Source organism: Mya arenaria, chromosome 4 (assembly GCF_026914265.1).
Source record: "Mya arenaria isolate MELC-2E11 chromosome 4, ASM2691426v1".
In the NCBI taxonomy this organism is placed as follows: domain Eukaryota; kingdom Metazoa; phylum Mollusca; class Bivalvia; order Myida; family Myidae; genus Mya; species Mya arenaria.
The window spans coordinates 51,997,498-52,019,275 of NC_069125.1; the positions used below are offsets into that span (position 1 = coordinate 51,997,498).

A 21,778-nucleotide genomic window follows, 5' to 3' on the forward strand; every position below is an offset into this window, starting at 1 on the left:
TGACTGCTACCTCTCTTTATTTTCCAAGTACATACAGACTGACTATAGGCAAGTATTTCAATATTTTAATGAATTTATTTCTCTGCATCATTTATACAATTAATTATACATACAACAACCATTAAGGACTTTCAACAATTCTGTTTCCTTAATCCTGTATTCTATTTGTATTGAAATCTTCAACAACATCTCATGACAACCATGCAGAATACATGCAAATAATTCATAAAATGTTTAAAGATGTTTTTTCCTGACTATTTCTTCTTTATGAAGTGTAGTTTCAAAAGTCCATTTTAAACAAAGTTCAAAGATCTCAGTACATCACATGCATAATCATGATTAACTCTCAAAATTTAATTAAAAGTCTATTCATAGTTTTATTGCGTCATAAAAGCACCATCTTAACACTTAAACAGTGAAGTGAGTGAATTTGAAATCTGTTCATGATTTAAGGAGTCATTGGCTAAAACACGTCTAGTGATTTTATCACAGGAATCGGATTCCTATTCCCAGCTGTACACCCTTATTGGCACTGAAATTAGAACACACATAAGTTAGAACAGGTGTTCTTAAGTTCAGGAGTAATCCTGAAACCAGGATTGAGAGCTTGTAACTTTAGGCAACAGTTGTAAAGAAGTACCCAGTACCTTGAAATAGATATGGAAGACTTTTGGAAGAATTTTGTTAGGAGTTGAAGCCCTGTTACCTTGCTTTGGGCATGAATCTATCATACTTTAACAGACTCCTTTATATATTTCAGGTTATAATTCAGTCCAAAAAAGCTCTGTAAATGTATGTATCAAACTAATTGATAGATTTGCCCACGTCTAATCCTTACCACAGTCAGTCCACCTTGAAAATAAAAAGCATTGTATTTACACTATTCTTTAAATCCTAACTGATTATCACTTAAAAAAGGATAAGCTGTACCTGTCTCCTTTCTGTTGCCAGGCTGGTATCACATAGTTGAGTTCTACTCGTGCAATCCCACCCAGCCTCAACACAATACCAAAACCATAAGACATTCGTAGGGTATTTTTAAATGAGTCCAGGTTACCTCTGTTCAGTTGATCTGAAAATTGAAGAAGTAAGGAAAATTATCACACCATTAACATAGTGCAAAACTGTAAGACACTAACAACAAGTTTTATTCTGGACAAAAATGTTCTGTACCACATTTAAAATCTTATCCTTAAAATGTTTGCAATTACCGGTATTGGATAAGGAACATCTTGATGCCTCTCATGACAAAGAAGACATACACTGTTATTTTTAGTGGAAGTAAAACAAGAAAGTTAATCCTTATAATTTTATTAAGCTGTTTTTTCCAAAATGCTAGAATATCAATATTTCAATAAATCCAAGCTGTTTAAACAAAACTAATTTAAGACAGTTAACACCTTTAATTACCTATGGAGAGATTCTGTACATTTCCACATGTGCCAGTATTTACAAAGAAGTGTGAACGGAAGATATTCCCGAATCCTCCCTTGCCAGGTCTAAAGGGCAGGGGTGTGTAAAGGTGAAGGCCACTCATACAGTAGACATCACCTCCAAGGGCATTACCTGGAAACAAGATGATAACACAATTGTTCTTACTAAATGAATAGAACTGCATGTATTGGGGACTAGAATTGGATCTACAATTATGTTTATAGTAAAGGTCACTTTGACCTATTTACCCCAAATGTAATAGGGCTCATCTACTGACCATTACCAATGTGCAAACCAAGTTTGAAGATTCAGAATAAAGTATTTCAAAAGTAATTGAGCAGATACAAGTGTGACCAATGACATGGACAAGGTAACCCTTATGTGTCTTCAATGCTTTTGCAGGCGGCCTCAAAAATGTGTCAATCATGGAGCCAACTCTACTATTCAATTAAACTATAAACTCGATGTTCATTAACAAAAATGTTGTAGAGGAAATGACTAAGCTAGTTAAGTTTGCTATTTTCTCAGTGAAAAAAGGGGCATAACTCAACAATTTCAAAAGTCAAAGTTACGGGCCTTTTTTAACCATATCTGTATTATTTCAGGCAACATGTGTTCTTAATTTTATGTGAATATCTTGAAAAGATTTGAAAGCTTTTTAAGATGTGGCCATTTTTTTAGCATGACAAAGCTGCTTACGTCAAAGGCGATGACACCATTGCTATCCCAATACTTTGTGTATTTTATCTGATAAACAGACAAGCTGCAAACCCAACAAACAAAGGTGTAAATGAAATATAGTAAATTTTAATATGAATGCAGTCCTATTTTCATTCAGCAAAAATGCTGGCCAATTCTGAACAATTCATATCAACCAAATGCCTTGCGAGAACAAGAGTTGGAAGCTCACCATCACTGTGTGGTCCAACGCCATTTTTGTTAAATCCTCGTAATGTGAGTGGTCCACCCAGAAAGAATCTGTCATTTATCAGTATCTTCCCATTCTCCTCCAGGGAGCGAACGACCCCACCTGCCACCGTCAGCTGTAACACCTGTGTAAACAAACATCTAAAATGAAGTTATTGTATAGGATATATACATATTATTCAGCCTACATGTACAATTGCTGACAACTTTATACAGGACTTCACCTAATACTGCATGAATTTGCATGTGTTCTAAAATATGATGACATGCAAAAGCCATGTTACAAGAAAGTTAAAAGTAAAGTAAACATGAATAATAATGGTGTGCTCACATATTTAGATATAAACAAGTACAGCTGAAACAGTTGTCTCAAATCTTGTTAGAAATACACCAGCTCATATAAGTGTATCCGTTAAACATTCAGAGCAGTAACGATTTGAAAGTTAACAATTATGACGTTATCAACCTTGTTAACCTTAAAAAGTTCTATAAATCAATTGGTCCAATGTGTTTGCCTGTATATCATGACTTTAATGATATTACCACTATTACAGGTAAATTACAATATATTGGCCAATACATACACAAAGAGTGAAGTTTTTGAAAAGATGGCTTTATAGTTTCATTTATAGTAGAGTTATTACAAGCCTAAACAACTTACAGTGCTTAAAGGGAGTGCAGCGTTTCCTTGTATTTCAACATCATGTTTAAAGAATTTGTTGTTTCCTGCAAGCCCTGCATATTCCTGTTATAATATAATATAGTTTCATTCATTATGACTTGAAAAATATACAGTAGAAACTAGAGATTGCTTTTTTGAAAAAGCGCATGTCTCCCCCATTGTGTGGTCGTAGGTGAGAAATAATCAATGATGGACATGAAATTTGTACTTCCTCCCTACCAAGTTTGGTGAACCTAGGTCAAACCATTCTCAAGATATTGAGCGGAAATGTTTTTTACATTGGGGGTCGCCGCGACCTTGACCTTTGACCTAGTGACCCCAAAAACAATAGGGATCCTCTACACCTCACGACCAACCTCCCTACCAAGTTTGGTGAACCTAGGTCAAACCGTTCTCAAGATTTTGAGCAGAAATGTTTTTTATATTCGGGGTCGCCGCGACCTTGACCTTTGACCTAGTGACCCCAAAAACAATAGGGATCCTCTACACCTCACGACCAACCTCCCTACCAAGTTTGGTGAACCTAGGTCAAACCGTTCTCAAGATTTTGAGCAGAAATGTTTTTTATATTGGGGGTCGCCGCGACCTTGACCTTTGACCTAGTGACCCCAAAAACAATAGGGATCCTCTACACCTCACGACCAACCTCCCTACCAAGTTTGGTGATCCTAGGTCATGCGGTTTTCCAGTTATCGATCGGAAACGAACAAAGCATTCTCCTGATATTGCACGGAAATATTTTTTTACATTAGAGGTCACAGCGACGTTGACCTTTGACCTTGTGACCCCCCAAAATATAGGAGTTTTCTAAACATCATGATCAACCTCCCTACCAAGTTTGGTGAACCTAGGTCAAACCATTCTCAAGATATTGAGCGGAAATGTTTTTTACATTGGGGGTCGCCGCGACCTTGACCTTTGACCTAGTGACCCCAAAAACAATAGGGATCTTCTACACCTCATGACCAACCTCCCTACCAAGTTTGGTGAACCTAGGTCAAACCGTTCTCAAGATTTTGAGCAGAAATGTTTTTTATATTGGGGGTCGCCGCGACCTTGACCTTTGACCTAGTGACCCCAAAAACAATAGGGATCCTCTACACCTCACGACCAACCTCCCTACCAAGTTTGGTGATCCTAGGTCATGCGGTTTTCCAGTTATCGATCGGAAACGAAGTGTGACGTACGGACGGACTGACGGACTACCGGACTGATGGACAGGGCAAAAACAATATGTCTCCCCCAGAGAGGGGGAGACATAATAAACTTATGTCTACCATTTATTATACATGTACAATGCCTTTATTCAATATCTTATCGCAAAATATTTGCAATACTACCAGTGTTATGTTTCTTAAAATATTAAGTTTAACAGCATGTTTGCTATCTAAATAAAATCATAATGATAAACTAAAAAATCTGTACATGAAAAACATTCACAGGGAACCATTGTTTATCCAAAACACCAAACAAGGACAGAGATTTAATAGCTACAAACATGGCACCTGTATGATCTTCAGCAGGGTGCCTCGAGTTGGAAGGACTGTGTCATCGCGGTTATCTCGCTCAAATGTGTGCTGGAAATATGCATAGTCATGGTCATGAATTTTATAACCCTAGAGGATTTTTAACTGATATAATGTGAAAATATTGTCTTGGAATCCTGGTAAATTGTTAGTTCAAATATTGTCCAATACAGCCCATAAAATGTTTTTGTTTCTTATTTCAGGGTCAAGGTCGACTATACCCAGCTAAGGCTACAAACAACTATTCCAGTAAGCCATAGGCAGATGTTGGGCTCTGATTCATGTATCATGTATTCAAGTTTATGTAGAAGTTGGTGCACATACACAGAAATAACCCAGCAGTGCTAAAGCAAATTAAACCACACTTAAATACAATGCTATATTTGAATATTCCCCAATTGCATATTGATTGTATATCATGTTAGTACATACAATGATGCTTGACTTGAGGGAGTGTCCAGCCTGTTCCCGTACAGCAAAGGCTGATGTGTTTGAAAGGCACCGGAGGTCACGCCAGACGCCATCCCATCGCACGTTGTGCATGCCCAGCAAAGATGCAAACTGGAAGGGAAAGGTCATGTTGTATGTGCATTACCAAATCAAAACCTTAAAAAAAGCTAACTACACGTTTTCATTTTGGATGCTTGTTTGAAACCTGCAATGACAATGAAACAAAACTAAACATGCTTCCAAGTAATGATTATACCTGTCAGATCTTATTACTTTAGGAATCGGACAAAAAAAATTAAACAGGCCTGTATTAAATCTAGAAGTTCTTCACCATATGCCTGTTCTTAACTAAATTGGCATTGAGTAAAATGAAAACAATTATTTACTGAGAGGTCGAGACTAAGGCCACGGTCATTTTCACGGTAGCCGCTCCACGGATATTCTCCCTGCTCCTGGAACACTCGTGCTCCCATCCTGAATACAGATAGACAACAGTTACCAAAAATCTGTATAATATAAACAATAGGGCCGTGGAATGATCACAAATGCTTCTCTGGGTTTTCATGATATACATAGTCTTAGTTGAATTTCAACATCAATTAATGCATAGTTGAATTTCAACATCAATTAATGCATAACAAGTTCAGGAGCAAAACATACACATTATTGAAGCGTATCTGGACATAAAAAATATGCATTTCGTTTTCTTGAAGTAAATGTTTTTTTGAGAACAGGAATTATTGCCTGCTATGGGTGGAAAATATCTATTTTTAAGGAGGGCGGACAGGCTAAAAAATAACGCGCAGGAGCGAATACCAATGCTTATCTGTTTCGTTTTCAGGTAACTTGTTGCACTGTGGATGGGGTAGGTTTATCATGCAGGACGTAAGAATTCATAAAACATGAGAAAGTTCAACTATTCTTTATATGAATGTACAAACACACAGCCAATGAAACATGAACACTGCAAGCAGTTACTAACACTCATCAATTTCTCTCAGGCAATACAGAAAAGTTAAGCCAGTGTTACTTTAAAGTAATTGATTAAGTTATGGCCAACATTGAAGTTTTTGCACAATGCCAACATCCACAATGATGACACCAAGGCTATAAAGTTACCTCAAATAAAAAAACAACAACAACAAAAAAGAATAGGAGACAATGTATTGAATAAAAGTGTTTGAGGGACTTACATAACATCAGGATCACCGCTAACTGGCTTCATGAACTGAACACCAAAACCTCTTGAATGTTCTGTTCCATAAACGTAAGAGAACTTTATCTTTTCTGCACGTCCAAACACATTTGGGGAGTAAACATCAAAAACCTAAAATGTGAACATTAATTTACACTTGGTTTCAACAGTGACTGTGTGAATTGAAGAAACTTGGGATTTTCTTACATACTTCTTCATCTAAGCTTAATTGTTAAGTACGTTTAAACCTTGCTACATTTTAAAAATTCCATTTTAACCATTACAATCACAAATTATTTCTTCATTAATGTACAGCATGACACACTAATCAAACTTGAGCTAGAGAAAACCAAAATGGTACAAAAGTTCATTCCAAAGTGCACCAACATACAAGATTAACATTTTATAAAGTCAAGCCTACATACAACATTCATGTCATTCTGGCCGATCTGTGTGGACACCCCGCCTTTCAGGTTCTTCCTCTCCCGTGTTGTAAAGCGGACCTCATAACCGTCGGGACGGGCATTTTCTCCTGTAAGTTCACATGCATGACTTCATTCAGTTTTTATCATAGGGCCTTCATAATGACACAGATAAATTGAACAACATAAGGCTAACTCTTCTAATGTCTAAAGGCGTACAACAGGAACTTCAGTTCTGTGTTTAGTCTTACAATACAGTGAAGAAAACGATCATAATAACTATTTTACTAATGTTTAATGAAGAACAGTCACAGGAATGTGACAAATGCCCCCATAAGGCCTCGTTCAAACAATAGCCATTAGTTTTAAGGCCTATATGGACAGAAAACTTTTAGTATACAACATAATTATTTTCATGACAACCTTCCCATGAAGTTGGAAATAATGATTGCTAACATGATTAAAGAACGAGTATGAACACAATAACGCTAACTCACTGCAAGAAGGAGTGGATGTCAACTTGTGTCTCTTGTACTTTTAATGAGACTGCTTGGCATTATTGAATATGTACATATGTGAAAACTTTTTATAATGTTAGAAAAAAAATCCTGGTATCCATTATGCTAAAACTAGGCCCAGGTGTTCATCAGTTATTGATTTTAATCTTTGACCCACTAACCTCATAATTGTAATTGTAATCACCCGATAATTGATCTATTGGCCTATTGTTGTGCTTAACGAGTCAGGGTGGGTTCTTGTATACAAATTCACAGAACCAAAAAGCAAATTGTCTCCCTTAATCCTAGACATGAATTTACATGTACATGTAAACTTGGCTAAAAATAGAATTCACTCATGCAGACCTGGCTAAGAATAAGTCTCTATCAGAATTATATGCATCTCCAAAAAGAAAAAAGCTCATCGACTGGAAAATCTTCTTGATCGTCTGGAAAATATTGTGTGTCATAAATTGCAAATGTTTTAAATGTGATGAAAAAATAAATATCTTGTAACGCATGTTCTCAAAAGCGCGGGAAAACAGGTGCCCATATAGTTGTTTATTTCCTGTTTTGATGAAACCGAAAGTAGACTGCATATCCTCCTGGTTAGCACTTCATTTAAAGCCTGGGAAAATGCAGAAAAAAAAAACCATGTCGAGTAAAAAATACATCTTGGCAGTCAAAATAGGTACATTTTCCCGACGTTAAAAACGCCTAAAATAGCCCCAGATATGCTCTAGAATGCACCACAGACGTTCCCCATTTAAAAAAAAATGGGGGGGGGGGGGCATGCCCCCGACCCCCTTGTGTGCGCTGACATTACGACGAGTGTCCTGGAATCTACCCAAGAAATTATCACATGTATGGTTAATCTGCTGGTCATGAACAACCTGGCTACAAAGTTTGAGGTTCCTGGGCTCTAGCGTTCTTCCAATATAGATCAGAAACTGATTTCAGCTCAAGGTCACCATGACCTTTATCATTCACAGACAGACATAAAAATCACTAGGATTCATCTACTGGTCATAAACAATCTGCATACCAAGTTTGAGGTCACAAGTCATTGTGTGTATGTACAGATGGACAGATGGACAGACAGACGGTCTGATTACTATATGCCGCCCTTCAAGGGAATAACACTTACCAGGGTATCTGGGATTTGTTTGTCAACCAATGGACATAACTCTACAATAATACACTTGCAAGCAGACGATATGGGTCTTGCTACACATGCTTCTAATGTGTTCTGTCACTCAGATCAAATGTATACTAAATTTCAGAGCTATGGGACTTGCTACACATTTGTATATTGTCACTGGTACCATTTGTACTGAAGTTTCATGTGAATATACTTGAAATTTTTTAGTTATGACCAAAGTTTAAGTCATAGCAAGCAGATACCGACACAACAGCAATGAGATAACATGCCAAGCTTAAAATGTAATTGAAAGTCTTACTACAGAGAAAATGTATTGTTGCTCCTTTTCATTGCCAAGGGTGTGGACTTATTATGATAACCATTATCATTTCTCATCATGAAGCATTGATATTTTCTTTCATCAATACCTGTATCTGCATTTGTATTGTCTTATTTAAAGCAAAGCAATATTGAAATTAAAACAATTATGAACCATAAATAGAGTGTTACCTTTGTAAGTGTCAATGCTAAGTATGATTCGATCAAAGATGCCAAGCTGGTTAAGTTTTTCTCTGACTGCCACAGCATCTCTCACCATCTACAACATACTGGGGTATTAACAGAGCAGCTACTGAGTGTAACGCTTCCATTGAACATTTATACAACAAACAGTATCAGATTATACTTTAACAAGAGGCACATCAGTGCCTGTGCTCCACTGGCCAAAAGGTTCAAGCAAAGACCACCTAACGAACATTTTCGTCAAGTTTGATAGAAATACAATCATCAATTTTTGAGGAGAAGTTATTTAAAAAAAAAATTACTTTAATAGCTCTGGCTGCCATGTTGTGCAGTGGACCGAAATGATTTGGGCAATTTGAGTAAAGGAGCACCAAACAAACATTTCTGTCAAGTTTTATCGAAAAAAGGTCATCGGTTTCGACGACAAGTCGTATAAAGTTTTTTTTATTTTTTAGCTCTGGCAGCCATGGTGTGCAGTGGACTGGAACCATTTAACAAATTTTGGTTAATGACTACCCAAGTAACATTTCTGTCAAGTTTCATTGCAATACGATCATCGGTTTCTGAGGAGAAGTCGTTTAAAGGTTTTTCTATTTTTACCTCTGGGGGCCATCTTGTGCAGTGGACCGAAACCATTGAAGCAAATTTGATAAAGGACCATCCAAGGAACATTTCTATTAAGTTTCATCAAAATCTGATCATCGGTTTCTGAGAAGATGTTCTTTAAAGGTTTTTCTATTTTTTTGCCCTGGCAGCCATGTTGTGCAGCGGACCGGAACCATTTGAGCAATTTTGGTTAAGGACCACCCAAGGAACAATTCTGTCAAGTTTCATCAAAATCTGCCTATCCGTTTCAGAGGAGATGTCGTTTAAAGATTTTGCTATTTTTAGCTGTGGCGGCCATATTGTGCAATGGACCAGAACCATTTGAGCAATTTTAATAAAGGACCACCCAAGGAACATTACTGTCAAGTTTTATCAAAATCTGCCGAACCGTTTCAGAGGAGATGTCGTTTAAAGATTTTGCTATTTTTAGCTCTGGCGGCCATATTGTGCAATGGACCGGAACCATTTGAGCAATTTTGGTAAAGGACCACCAAAGGAACATTCCTGTGAAGTTTTGTCAAAATCCGCTTATCAGTTTCAGAGGAGATGTCGTTTAAAGTAAAAGTTTACGCACGCACGCACGCACGCACTCACGACGGACAATCTGTGACGACATAAGCTCCATGGCCTTCGGCCAGTGGAGCTAATAACAGATTGATCTCATACTTGTCTTCACAAATCCTTAAAGCATGCAATCATGATTTTGCTTCATTTTTAGAAAATGGTTGGAAAGAAAATTTCATAACAATAGCACTCGACATAAGTGTAAACTTAATTATAGCACAGTACATGTGTCACTATAAAGCCACCACCCCCTATCATACTCAGTCACTAAAACAAAGCTTCCATCCAGATTTTAAAACAGAAAGTCTGAACGAAAACTCTGAAAGTTTTTCACTCAAATGTAGAATTTCAGTCCTCCGAAATTTCACATCAGTGATCAACATAGATGTCAGGCCAACACTTAAGAAAGTACTCTTTTTTTATTTACTGAACAACTATGCTGCACCAGACTCAGTTTTAAGCACAGCAAATGTAAATCAATTACATGTTCTTGAAATTATATGAAACACATGTTTAAAGATAAGGAGAAAATATGGCAATGAAAGTGTACGGTTACATCTAAGGTTTTCAGGAATGAAGATTCAACACACTATGGGACTATATACATTGTATATTTATACTTCTAAAATTGCATGTTTGCTTTGATGCTATCAGCGGAATAATAATATTAGGAGGCGGCGCCAATATAGCTAGGTGTGCTGGACAGGTTGACATTTACATAACAATAAACATTACAGAAAGTAACAGACTGACTACTGATGTTTCTAAATTCTATACCCTGAGGTTTAAAAGATTTTAACTCACAAGTACTCAAGTTTTAGCAAATCAAAAGAGAATAATATGATTCCAAACTTCCCTTAAATTAAATGCATGCCCCTGTAACCTACCTCATAAAATCCATTAGATTCCAGTAGCGGCTTGATATGTTTCACCGCAAGGTCGTCTTTTGTCTTACTAAGTCCCTCTAAAACCACTTTCTGCACCCGAGCCTAAAACATTAAGACATGATTTTGTCTGTATCTAGTTAAAGGTCCTAGGATGCAATAATCTTGTTTAGTTCAGAATAAAGTATAGGAGTACATAATTCTGTATGACTGAGAATTTACACTTTAAAGTTGAATGTACAACCTTAACAGAATTTAAGAGTGCAATTGGAATTTAACAAAATATAATTATTTCTTTCATTCATCATTATAATCAAACAAGAAAACAGGCTACTTACTGGTACTGCAGCTACAGGATGCTGTGCATTTTCATCAGGCCCCTGCAAGATAACAGTACTATCCACAGTATGTGTCACAAACTTACACAGGTCAGAGGGTATGTGAGTTATCCAGGCAAGTTTGCTCAGTTGGCTAAGCACCTGATTTGCCAGCCGGGGGTACCAGGTTTTACCTCCTGATTGACGGCATATTTATCTGAGCCTGTGACATTTGGTGTCCAATGTTGTACATTTTCTAGGGCTTCCATGAGCCATCCTAGGTAATTACAAATCAATTTTCTTAAGTTGTGTTACCAATTATAATTTATTTGGAAAATATGATTAAATAAATATTTTGAGCATTTGAATGTCCAGTCTGTATTTTAAAATATACAATACTGTGATCCAAGCTACTATGATATATTTTCAAGTTTTGCTCAAAAGTAGCATTTAATCTAAAGTATTATGAAATACAAATTGTATGCTGTGTGGCTTAACCTAAATAAACATGAATCAATCATTGTGAATTGTATCACCCGAAAAATGAATAACATCATGTTAATCTACAAAGAGTCATCCTGTCAATTGCCATGAATTGCGAGGAGAAGGGCAGACATACATGTTCAAAAATAACAGCGTATGCTAGTCAATCCACATAATGCTGGCCTATGCAAATACAAGTAAGTTGTTACCACTGGTTTTACCCTGTTTTTGCTTCACCAGCATAAACTGGTTGGCACCCTTTCGCAATGAGTTTCACAATGTTTCCGTGAAGGAATACAAAATCAGTGCACTTCATGCAAAAAGGATCTTTACATGATAAGCCAGGAGCATAGCTAGGGCCAATTTCGGATTACGCAGATCAATTTATGGACAGCATCTTAACCCCTTCACCCTTGACCCCCCATCGTTTTTTTGTTTTTTTGGTACCTCTGTAAGCTTTAACTTAGTATACTGTGTATGAGCATGTAACGATATCCGACATATAATTATTACAAATGAAATTTTCAGAACCTAAAAAAATTAGAGCTGTCACAGAGACAGTGCGCTTGACTATTCAGTCGCTTTAAGTATTAGACATGTAATGTTTTGGTGCATGGATTACTGTAAAATTAGATTACGTGCAAATGTTTGTGTTTGATCATTGAGTTTTGTATATAGTCTTGATGCAATATATCAAGTAGTTGCTGTGATATAAACCTAATGTGTGCTAACAAGCAAAACCTTAACCAGAATTTCAAAGTTGAATAATAAAGGGCAATAATTTGTATTTATCAATTATGCAAGATAAATATTTTACTATGTTGCTAAGTTACTAATTGGATACGATAGTTGGGAACACATGTCAGGCGAGTAGGAGCTGGGGCCGCATGGGCAGCGGCTGCGGCCGTGGCCCCAATATTCTGGTTAGGAACAATAATGGGGCCACGAATATTTGATACCGATTTTCTTAAAATTTGTATTTTAAATAAAACTACGCGCATTTAGATTAATACCAGTCTGACACGATATTGAATATACAGGTCACATGTCATGATTACACCATGTAGCTAATTGGCGTGTGAATGGCGTGAAAATAGTTGGAGGATTATTAAAGACAGGTAAGTGGAAGAAAACGAGGCAATAAGACAAAAATTATTTGAATTGTTTTTGATGTTTCAAAAACTCTAGTTGATTGTAATAATTGTATTTACTGGTCAAACCAAAATCAGAATTGCCATTAAATAGCCAGCAATATGTAATATTTTTAACTCTTCACATTAAAGTGACATTTAAATGGACGTTCCAAATCAGCCTAACAAATTTAAATTTACAAAGAGATCTTTTACCACTCAAAAAGCTGAACACAGAGCATTCAACTCACAATGGTTTTAAAATCACTTGTGGCTTCACTATAAATAGGTTACAGGCCAATTGGCTAATTAACATACAATGCGAGGCTGCACGAGTATGATTAATTAACAGTAGATAAATACAGGTGGATTTATAATTACAATGCCAAAACATTATGCAACGCTTATGTTTTATATCTATCATCTATTTTAACCGAAAAAGATTTAGAATAAAACATGAAAACAAAACCTGAACTCACTGGAAATCGAGTCGTTCAAATTGCTTAAACTTTTTTTTTTAAATCTCGTCGACGGGACAACCCTCCAACACCCACCCCTTTCACCCGGCCCCAGTGTCAATTTGCTTCCTACACGCCTGATGTATTTGCTGGGACAAATCTGACAGGTTGTGTACATGTTAAAAATGGTATTCAAGACCCAGAATATATTTATTTGAAAATAACGACTCTAATGACAAGTAGAATCCAGTTTAGATCACTGTTGGGTATATATATTGAACAATTTTGTAATCATATTCAACACCGATGCATAATATAACTATATTTTCTTTCACCCAGTGTTAAATAGAGTTGTAGTGTTACAGGGATACATAAGAAATGTCAAAATAATAATCACTCATTAGGGATTGGAAGAATCCCGTATAACACGTCTATTATTTTAGACTATCATTATTGTAGCTTAGGCCTAAGGGAAAGACTGTATGCCAAACAGTGGTTTGAGCCCCGTAATTTTCAACCCAGTCGACACCAAAACCGTGTTCTATAAATCTAGATTGAATGGCAAGTTTTTGGAAGTACCTTAGACGACTGACACTACAGGGAGGTTAAATACTTTTTCTTGACGTCCGAAGATTTTGTCCGAACTATTCCACACTTCCAAGGTTACAACAAGTCATGGCTATTAGCAAATCGTACGTAACAACATATAGAAACTGTATTATCGAAGCTATGTTATTTTATGATTCATTACCTCCGCGTTGACGGCCCCAAACATTGTTTTAGGAGAGGAAAATATGATGTTGACTGCTGCCAGCCGGTGTGGAAAAAATTACATTGACACCGGATAAGGGAAACAACTTTTGTGGTGATGGTGGGTCATTTTAAAAAATCGTTTTTTTTTTAATTGGGATGTTTTTACAACAGAAACACGCTAAATAAACATACATAGCCCGTTGTATATCAAATCTATATAAACACTATCAGTCTAGTAGTGGATCCGTGTTCTTATGGTTAGATCTAAAGTTCTGTTTATACATGTAGTTTCAATCCTGGAATGGCTTCTAGTTCTGCATTCTGTATATGGAAACACAGGTACTTGACACAAACTTTTGTATATGTACTATATGGAAAGGTACGTTCGAGAGACTTTCAGCGAAGTGCAATGGGATAGAGAGAGATGGAGATAAGTCCAAGTGTAGGAACGCGGTTCTGAATCTGTCAGTTGTAGAAGCATATATATATATATACTATGCACAGGTGTCTGATGCGTTGTTTTGACCCCCTCTCTACTAGCCCCCTCTACAACCCACCATTTTCTTTCCAAATCTCTCAAAAATATCCAGATATTGTTTAAACATCATAATATGACATTACATCCAACTTCAGACAATTTCCCATCTGTGACAATGTATATTCTATGTCCCGTAGCCTGTGATGTGTTAGGGATGAGCTGTATCATCTGCTATTCGCCTTAACTATACAGACGTATCAACATTCAAAACACCACCAGTCTGAGAGTACCTAGTTCTTGTCACGAAGTAGTGCACAGAAATTAATATCTCAGACTCTCAATACAGAGGATCTTCATAACCTTTGATTGAAGTTTGGACTCGTTATAATTTTTTGTCTTTGTCTCTTTCTAAATTAGGGAAATAGCCATATCATTGAAATGGTCCTGTCCAGGGTTTTATTTTACATGTAAGTGATCCAGGCCGGAAGCATGTTAGCAACAGCAACACATAATATAATAAGTTTTACAGGTGATCAAGTCCGGAAACATGTTTCTATTTTTTATGCAGATACTTTATACAAACAACATTTTGTGAATAAACATACCAGTCATAGATGCTTTTATTAGATAGCTTCAGAAATAATTGTATGTATGTATATTTTCTGTTTCTTACAGAGACATTCTGCCAAATCATGTTGAGACGTAACCCAACCCGCATTGAGCTGAAGCTGACAGACATTGAAACTGAGTACGAAGTTGTGAAGAAGGAGCAGGAATCAGAGCGAAGCAAAAACCTTGGTGTTGCACCAAACCTCACTCCTCTCATCCTAAAGACTAAATCAGAACTCATTAACGAGAGAATTGGATATGACCCTAAACCTAAACCTCAGACATCTCATAGACCTATTGTGAATTGATAATTGGTTTTGTTCTTAAAATTGTAATTTGAACTTTTTGTGTGTGAAAGTCTTGAAATGAAAACCCTTACATGTGTATGGAGTATAGTTTTTAAGGGCTTTCCAATAAGACAAACCTCTGTGTGTTACAAGTTTCGTTTTAAAAAGTTGGTTTTAAACGAAAGAAAATTTTCATTGTTAAGTTCTGAGAGATACAACTCTGAGGACTCTGGCAACTGTTCTGCCTCATATCTAAAAAGTGTGAATTGCATCCAGTGTTTGTACAGTAGACAGAAACATTCACATAATACAACACTTGCACGAGTCTGTAATGATGTCATAGTTGAGAAAAGACGTGGATTATTGAGTAGTAAACAAAGTTTTCACAAGTCGTCAGAGAGTACTAGAAGGACTTATTGCTGTGATATTTATGTTGGTGATGAAGATGAAATTAATGGAATAGATGAAAACAACATAGCAGATGAAGGTAAATAAAAACTGTCTTGAGCTTGGGTAGTAAGCGCCAACAGAGGCACATTTCGAAATGGACATTAGTTGTGGTTTCTTGCTCAAGATTGAGTGTTTTTATGTCACTTTATATCAGAAGCTATAATACAAAATCAATTTGAAATAAGATAAAACAGAAATATAACCTCCTGTCTCCAGTTAGACTAAGACAACATATATGTTGTCAATGCCAACAAACGGTCTATTCTTATCAAAAAAGGTTATTTGCGACAATTTGAAGAAAAATCCCAACTTAACTACAAAATATCCCTAAAACCTGCGTATTATAATGCTTTCTTTCTGTTTGAATGTTCTTGAATCTTAAAAGCACTATTTTCTTTGCAGTGAACGTTGTGCTGAAAGATGAGACGTACGACCGCTGTATGAAGCAGTTTTGTGGCATCGGAGACATTGGCCACAAAGTGTTTGTACTAAATGTTGGTACGTTCAAAACCTTTCATCCTAAATTATTTAAATTGTTTAAATAAAAAGCAGTTTATAAATTGTGATTATCTTGAAAAAAAAACGTTTTAAAGGCAAGGCACTTTTTATCCTGGCTGAATTTTTTTAGTGGTATGATATCAAATTGGCAGAGTTTGTCCATCTGATTGCAGTCTTTACTATGTCATACTGAAATAATTAAACTTGATTCAGTGATGTTTTTTCTCTATATAACTTCATGAAGGGAATATAAATAAATTGTTATACTCAATATTGTGAGCCATTGCCACCATTTCAAAAAAATAATTAACTGCAAATGAACACATACTGTCAGTTGTTCATAACTTCTTACTGCTGAGTAATAAAAAGCAATTTTTAAAATACATATCGTTTACAATATAGATTTCAAACGATCCGAGTCAGATCATATCTCAGTATGACTGTGCACTTTCCTCATATTTCAAGTTATCTATTACTACATTGACAGCTAAGAAGGGAGGGGCACGGTATTGGGACTCAGATTTATCTCATGATGAGAGACAGCTGGCAGAGAACATTGCGCTGGTCGAGTCCATACCTGGATGGTCGGTTGTGGACAAGGTATGGGCGACGATGGGTGACAATTGCCTGGTAGACTCAAAATATCTGATTTACATAGAAGTTTAGAGGTATTGTTACACAAACATGTACATGTATTTAACAAGTTCTGTTGACGGTAATTCTTAGACAAACTATAACTGCCAAAGTATTTCACATGATACCCTATGGTAAAGAAATTCAGGACTACCTCAACAAAGTTGTAACTTTTAAGGAAAATAAAAAATTAAAAACTTTGCTATAAATATTTGACTTTTTTTCCAACATCATGACATTTAATTAATGTAATGTTCTTTCTGTTCAGGTGACAGTGAAGACCAACAGGCAGTTGACTGATCAAGACTTCCTGTTGCATCGTGAGTTCTATGGAGTTTTATCAAAGTTGAGAAGCAACCCCAGTGTAAGCGCTCTCTTCATCACCGTGAACGAACTCTCTGCTAAGCAGACAATAGAACTCCAGGGAAGACTAAACATGCCAATATTTAACAGGTAAATTGGTAATGAAATACTGTCATTTTGTCCTCTCCTTACATGTCCCTCTTTTAATCCTATTTTTTTTTACATTGACTCAATTAGTCTGGAAAAAACTTCTTATCCACAAACACAAATCAAAATGGTTGGCTTCTTAAGTACCACTGTCTTCATTACTTAGATAATCTCAGAGCAATAGAGGTCAATTAGTTCCCAACTGTTTATGTTTGTCATAAAAACAGTTCAAATAATAAGTACTGTTAGAGATAGTTGGTCTTGTGTTATCAGCCTGCCCCTCAAGCAATAGTTTGAAAGTCTAAGTCCCACTAGAGTCTCTTTGCTTCTGTACAAAGGAAATCACTTGATACATATTAGTTTATAGCTGTCTTTTCAATTGAGTTTTGATGAATTAGTACATTTTAAATGCAAAATATGAACATTTGTTGGGTGAAAATATCAGACAACATGATGTTCATGGCCCAGGATATGTATTTTATATTGTTTCAGACCATTTATAATCATCCAGGCCTGTAAGAGCCATGCCCTGACCAAGGAGGCAAGAGTCTGTGTGGCCCTGGCAGAACTCCCTCATATGCAGTACGTTTGGAGTCGATTGTTATTTAAAACAATTTAATAGTGTAATATATTTTTAGCTTAACTTAATACGCACACATATATTTGAACAAATTTGTGATGTGTTACAGTGTTTAATGAATAACTTGAGTCTGTAATAAGAAATATAAGTTATGAATGCCTGTATTATTACAACAAAATTATTATTACAACTTACAGATTCCAGTTTTCCATACAACAGGGACGTTTAGTCAACTACACAGCTGAGCAGTCGTTGTTAAGGGTAAGAAGAAATTATAAAACATGTATTACAATACAATATAATTATTTGCTTGAGAAAGAAAACATATATGCAATTATACTCTAAGTAAATTTATAATGCATAAGATATTATATTTGCCACATATCTTCAATTTGCTGTGTCTTCAACATTTTTGGAGTGGGGCTGGGGCCTGTCTGATTGGTAAAAAGGAACATTTTGACTGATATTATGAATTCCAAAAATGCTGTACAAAAGGAATGTGATTTGGCTTGTTTCTTTAAAAACACACCAGTTCTTCACCTTTATAATTTTGGAATACCAAAAATTGTTATTATAAGCTTTCTGTCAATGACTTAAGTTATCCACACCCATTTGGCTGTTTGTGGTGCGCCAAATGATCCAGAATGTCAATTTTAAAATACGCTTAGATAACTATTGACTACTTAAAATTATCAATATTATTAAAAATATAACAAGGTCTACTTAAAATTATCATGAAACCGTTTGGCTTATGAAATTGAGGATTGATTATAATGGCTTCTTTGATTATTACTTATACAATGTTTGATAATGTCATTTGCCTGATTTTTAATCCCTGGTCCACTTACTCTCGTGCAAGACCCGTGGTTAAATAACTTCTAGAAGCACATATTCAAGACCACTCCTCATTGTTACCAGTAAGGGTTTCTACCAAGAAAACAGAAGCAACATGATTTTTAAAGGGATCAACTCACTACATAAAACAAGTTAGCATGGAAAGAATTAATTCTTCTGTCTGCATTATACATTTGTAGTATTTGTGCTTGCAGCAAAGAGAGAGGAAGTTGAAGGCTATCCTGGCAGGTCTGAAGAGACAAAGAGAGAAAATGCGGTCCCAGAAGCAGAGACACAAGATCCCAACTGTTGCTGTCATAGGATACACTAACTCCGGTTGTTTGTTGAATTGATATCACTTCTGAATAGAAACGTAACCACTGTTTTAGGAAGTATAACTGTGCTATGATTCTCCTATTAAAATTTATGTTGCTTTATCCTAAGATGTCGAACAGAACCATTTAGAGATTCCGGTAGAACAGCAATACATAGAAATTTATAACTATTGAATTGATCAAAGGAACAGCATTCAACATTTTATTGTATAAATGCAGTCATACCTTTAGTGTGTAGAAATCTAACACTGAGCCATGGCCCTTTATCTTAAAAGGCAATTTTTACTTTTCATGGCAAAAACTTGAGATACTCTTGCAGGAAAGACAAGCCTGATTAAGGCATTGACGGGTGATACCACTCTGATGCCCGAGAACCGGCTGTTTGCAACCCTGGATGTGACGGTACACGCTGGCCAGCTCCCTAACCACCTCCTCGTGCTGTACACAGACACCATGGGCTTCATCTCTAACCTCCCGTATAGGCTCAGGCAGTCATTCTCTGCCACCCTGGAACACACATCCGATGCAGTAAGTTGACTTATCATTATTTCATGCAGGTTTGAAGATGCAGCAGGCCATGTAAATGCGATTATAGACAATGATGTTAATACGTTTATAAATATTAGAATATTACTTCATATTCGGTAGTTTGATATTAAATGATCCTTTGGTCAAAATGCCAATTAAAGAATAAACTGAAGGGGAAATGTAAAGGCATATATACAAGCTGATATATAGCTTAAATTAGCTGCTGTGTCTGCTTACAATTTCAATATTGATCTCATTATTCAGCACTTTTTTATTATCCCAGTTCAAGTTTTGTATTTCACAGGCTGCTGTGGTAGTTGTGTGTTACCCGATTGTGCAGGCCAAAGACAAGAGATACTTAACCAGTTGGCCATAGTCCTATCCCCCCGCAGTGGTCGAAATTAGCACAAGCCCGCAAGCCCTGCACTGGTTAAATGTTTTTTGGGCTTGCTCAAATTCTGAATTTTATATAGCAGGGCTTGTTCAAAAATTTGATGCCAAGCAATAGTATAATAATTTGAGCTTGTTGATCCAAAAGTCTAATTTCGATGACTGCCCCCGGCATTCTAACGCCTTGTTCTATATCTCACAGGCAGCTGTGGTACATGTGTGTGATGCGTGTAACCCAGATTGTGAGGGACAGAGACAGGAAGTACTACACCAGCTGGCCACAATACTTTCCCCTGAGCACTTTAAAAACATCATACAGGTCTACAACAAGGCTGACATGCTCCACAGGTGAGGGGTATGATGTTGCTCTGAAGGGCAGACTTAAGAAATCCATCATGTCTTCAATTGAACAACTTAAATAATTCATTGATGTTCAACACTTAAAAAAAGATAAGATTTAGTTTCCAGAAATAATAAAACATAAACATCGTTGTTTCTTAGAAAGAAAAAAATGTTTTTTATAGTTTGGTTATTGATGGCTTATGTTTATGACAATTTTCGAAAAACATGACGCATTAACATACAAGTGTACCAGTCCTACACCTTCCTCCAAAACATATCTTCAAGTTATGCCCCAAAATCAATGCCAAAATTCAGACTAGCATAGTATTAATCCTTCACAGATCTGGTAAATTGTCTTTAATACTGTAATGAAGCTTAATGATTTCTTTTAATAAGGCTTGACCGTGATCCAGACACTAAGTATGTGTCGGCAATGACGGGGGAGGGCCTGCAAGATCTACAACAGCAGATACAGGCACAGGTCATCTCCACTGCTGGCATACTCACCAAGAAAATCAGGCTACCTCTGAATGGGCCTCACCTTGCGTAAGGAAATTTTCATTATTTGCTTGATTTTTCTTTAATTTAAATATGTTCTGTCCATTTTCCCCCTAAATTGAGAACAGGTATTTACAAAATACAAATATAAAAGATATGTTTTTGACACATTGCGACCAATCTTGTTGATCGATCATTTACAGATTGTATATTTGACAGACTGGTAACACTCTTTACAGTCTCGCAAACGTTTAAATATGCCTAACAAGCAAAATCTGTCTTTATCCAAGGTGGTTGAAGAAAGAGGCGACTTTGGTATCTACAGAGTTAGACACAAGCCCTGAGAATCTGCTAGTACATGTCCACATCAGCCAGGCAAACTACAGCAGGTTCCTCGCCCAGTTTGGACCTCGCAGGCAATGAGTCTAGTGATGGTTTTCACCAGAAAGACATTCATCTACATTCATGTAGTTAAACTTAGTTCCATCCTCGCAGTCAACAAGCTTAGTGCTTTACACCAACAGACATAGTTTATAACATACTCGTCTGAGGATGGTGTTGTAACAATGACAATACATTACTTCCAGTTGATATAACCTGATGGAACAAAGTGAAAGAGATAAAGTTTTTAAATGTTAGTGGGGGGTTTCCCATATTGACATCAAGTTACAAGTGAGGCAATTAAACATGAGTTTTGTATTCATTTTCAAAATATTTCATAAGTGAAGATTTTAGTTTAAAAATGAAGTAATAAAGTCATTTAAATACATTGTATAGAAAAGAAACATTGTTTACCGGGTATTAAATAGAAAATTACAAGATATGTAATTGTGTATTTATTGAAGTATAAATGTTATAATTATACATGTACAGAA

The 21,778-nt window shown here is 36.2% G+C and overlaps 3 protein-coding genes across 4 annotated transcripts; 2 read left to right on the plus strand and 1 right to left on the minus strand.

Annotated features, from left to right (window-relative positions):
• Positions 1–61: 61 nt before the first annotated feature.
• LOC128231506 (sorting and assembly machinery component 50 homolog) lies at positions 62–14,133 on the minus strand. Its single transcript, XM_052944429.1, has 14 exons — positions 13,990–14,133; positions 11,189–11,230; positions 10,854–10,955; positions 8,785–8,872; positions 6,640–6,746; positions 6,213–6,346; positions 5,406–5,493; positions 5,002–5,130; positions 4,549–4,620; positions 3,023–3,106; positions 2,345–2,486; positions 1,411–1,566; positions 931–1,072; positions 62–532 (listed from the first exon to the last, which is right to left on the minus strand). Exons 1-14 carry the CDS (start codon positions 14,011–14,013, stop codon positions 487–489), a joined length of 1,356 nt encoding a protein of 451 aa, XP_052800389.1. The 5' UTR covers positions 14,014–14,133; the 3' UTR covers positions 62–486.
• Positions 14,093–15,386, plus strand: LOC128231507 (anaphase-promoting complex subunit CDC26-like). 2 transcript variants are annotated; one of them, XM_052944431.1, is made up of 2 exons: positions 14,093–14,109; positions 15,145–15,386. In XM_052944431.1, exon 2 carries the CDS (start codon positions 15,162–15,164, stop codon positions 15,384–15,386), a length of 225 nt encoding a protein of 74 aa, XP_052800391.1. In that variant the 5' UTR covers positions 14,093–14,109; positions 15,145–15,161. The 2 variants fall into 2 exon arrangements, with proteins under 2 accessions (XP_052800391.1, XP_052800390.1); XM_052944430.1 differs by having other exon boundaries at positions 14,094–14,330.
• Positions 15,387–15,443: 57 nt separating this feature from the next.
• On the plus strand, positions 15,444–21,767 carry LOC128231504 (putative GTP-binding protein 6). The gene is made up of 11 exons (XM_052944427.1): positions 15,444–15,852; positions 16,218–16,313; positions 16,801–16,913; positions 17,215–17,399; positions 17,889–17,978; positions 18,174–18,237; positions 19,026–19,146; positions 19,465–19,673; positions 20,266–20,411; positions 20,802–20,951; positions 21,194–21,767. Exons 1-11 carry the CDS (start codon positions 15,444–15,446, stop codon positions 21,324–21,326), a joined length of 1,716 nt encoding a protein of 571 aa, XP_052800387.1. The 3' UTR covers positions 21,327–21,767.
• The last annotated feature ends 11 nt before the right edge of the window (positions 21,768–21,778 follow it).

Excerpts from the sequence above, each read along its gene's own strand:
- LOC128231506 (XM_052944429.1), bottom strand. The coding sequence starts at position 14,013 with ATGTTTGGGGCCGTCAACGCGGAG. Across the intron at positions 8,873-10,853 it reads AATCTAATGGATTTTATGAG|ATGGTGAGAGATGCTGTGGC; the intron begins GTAGGTTACAGG and ends AGTATGTTGTAG. Across the intron at positions 6,347-6,639 it reads GCCAGAATGACATGAATGTT|GTTTTTGATGTTTACTCCCC; the intron begins GTATGTAGGCTT and ends TTCACATTTTAG.
- LOC128231507 (XM_052944430.1), top strand. The coding sequence starts at position 14,246 with ATGGTTAGATCTAAAGTTCTGTTTATACATGTAGTTTCAATCCTGGAA. Across the intron at positions 14,331-15,144 it reads TTCTGTATATGGAAACACAG|AGACATTCTGCCAAATCATG; the intron begins GTACTTGACACA and ends TGTTTCTTACAG.
- LOC128231504 (XM_052944427.1), top strand. The coding sequence starts at position 15,444 with ATGAAAACCCTTACATGTGTATGGAGTATAGTTTTTAAGGGCTTTCCA. Across the intron at positions 16,914-17,214 it reads GATGGTCGGTTGTGGACAAG|GTGACAGTGAAGACCAACAG; the intron begins GTATGGGCGACG and ends CTTTCTGTTCAG. Across the intron at positions 19,674-20,265 it reads TGGAACACACATCCGATGCA|GCAGCTGTGGTACATGTGTG; the intron begins GTAAGTTGACTT and ends TATATCTCACAG.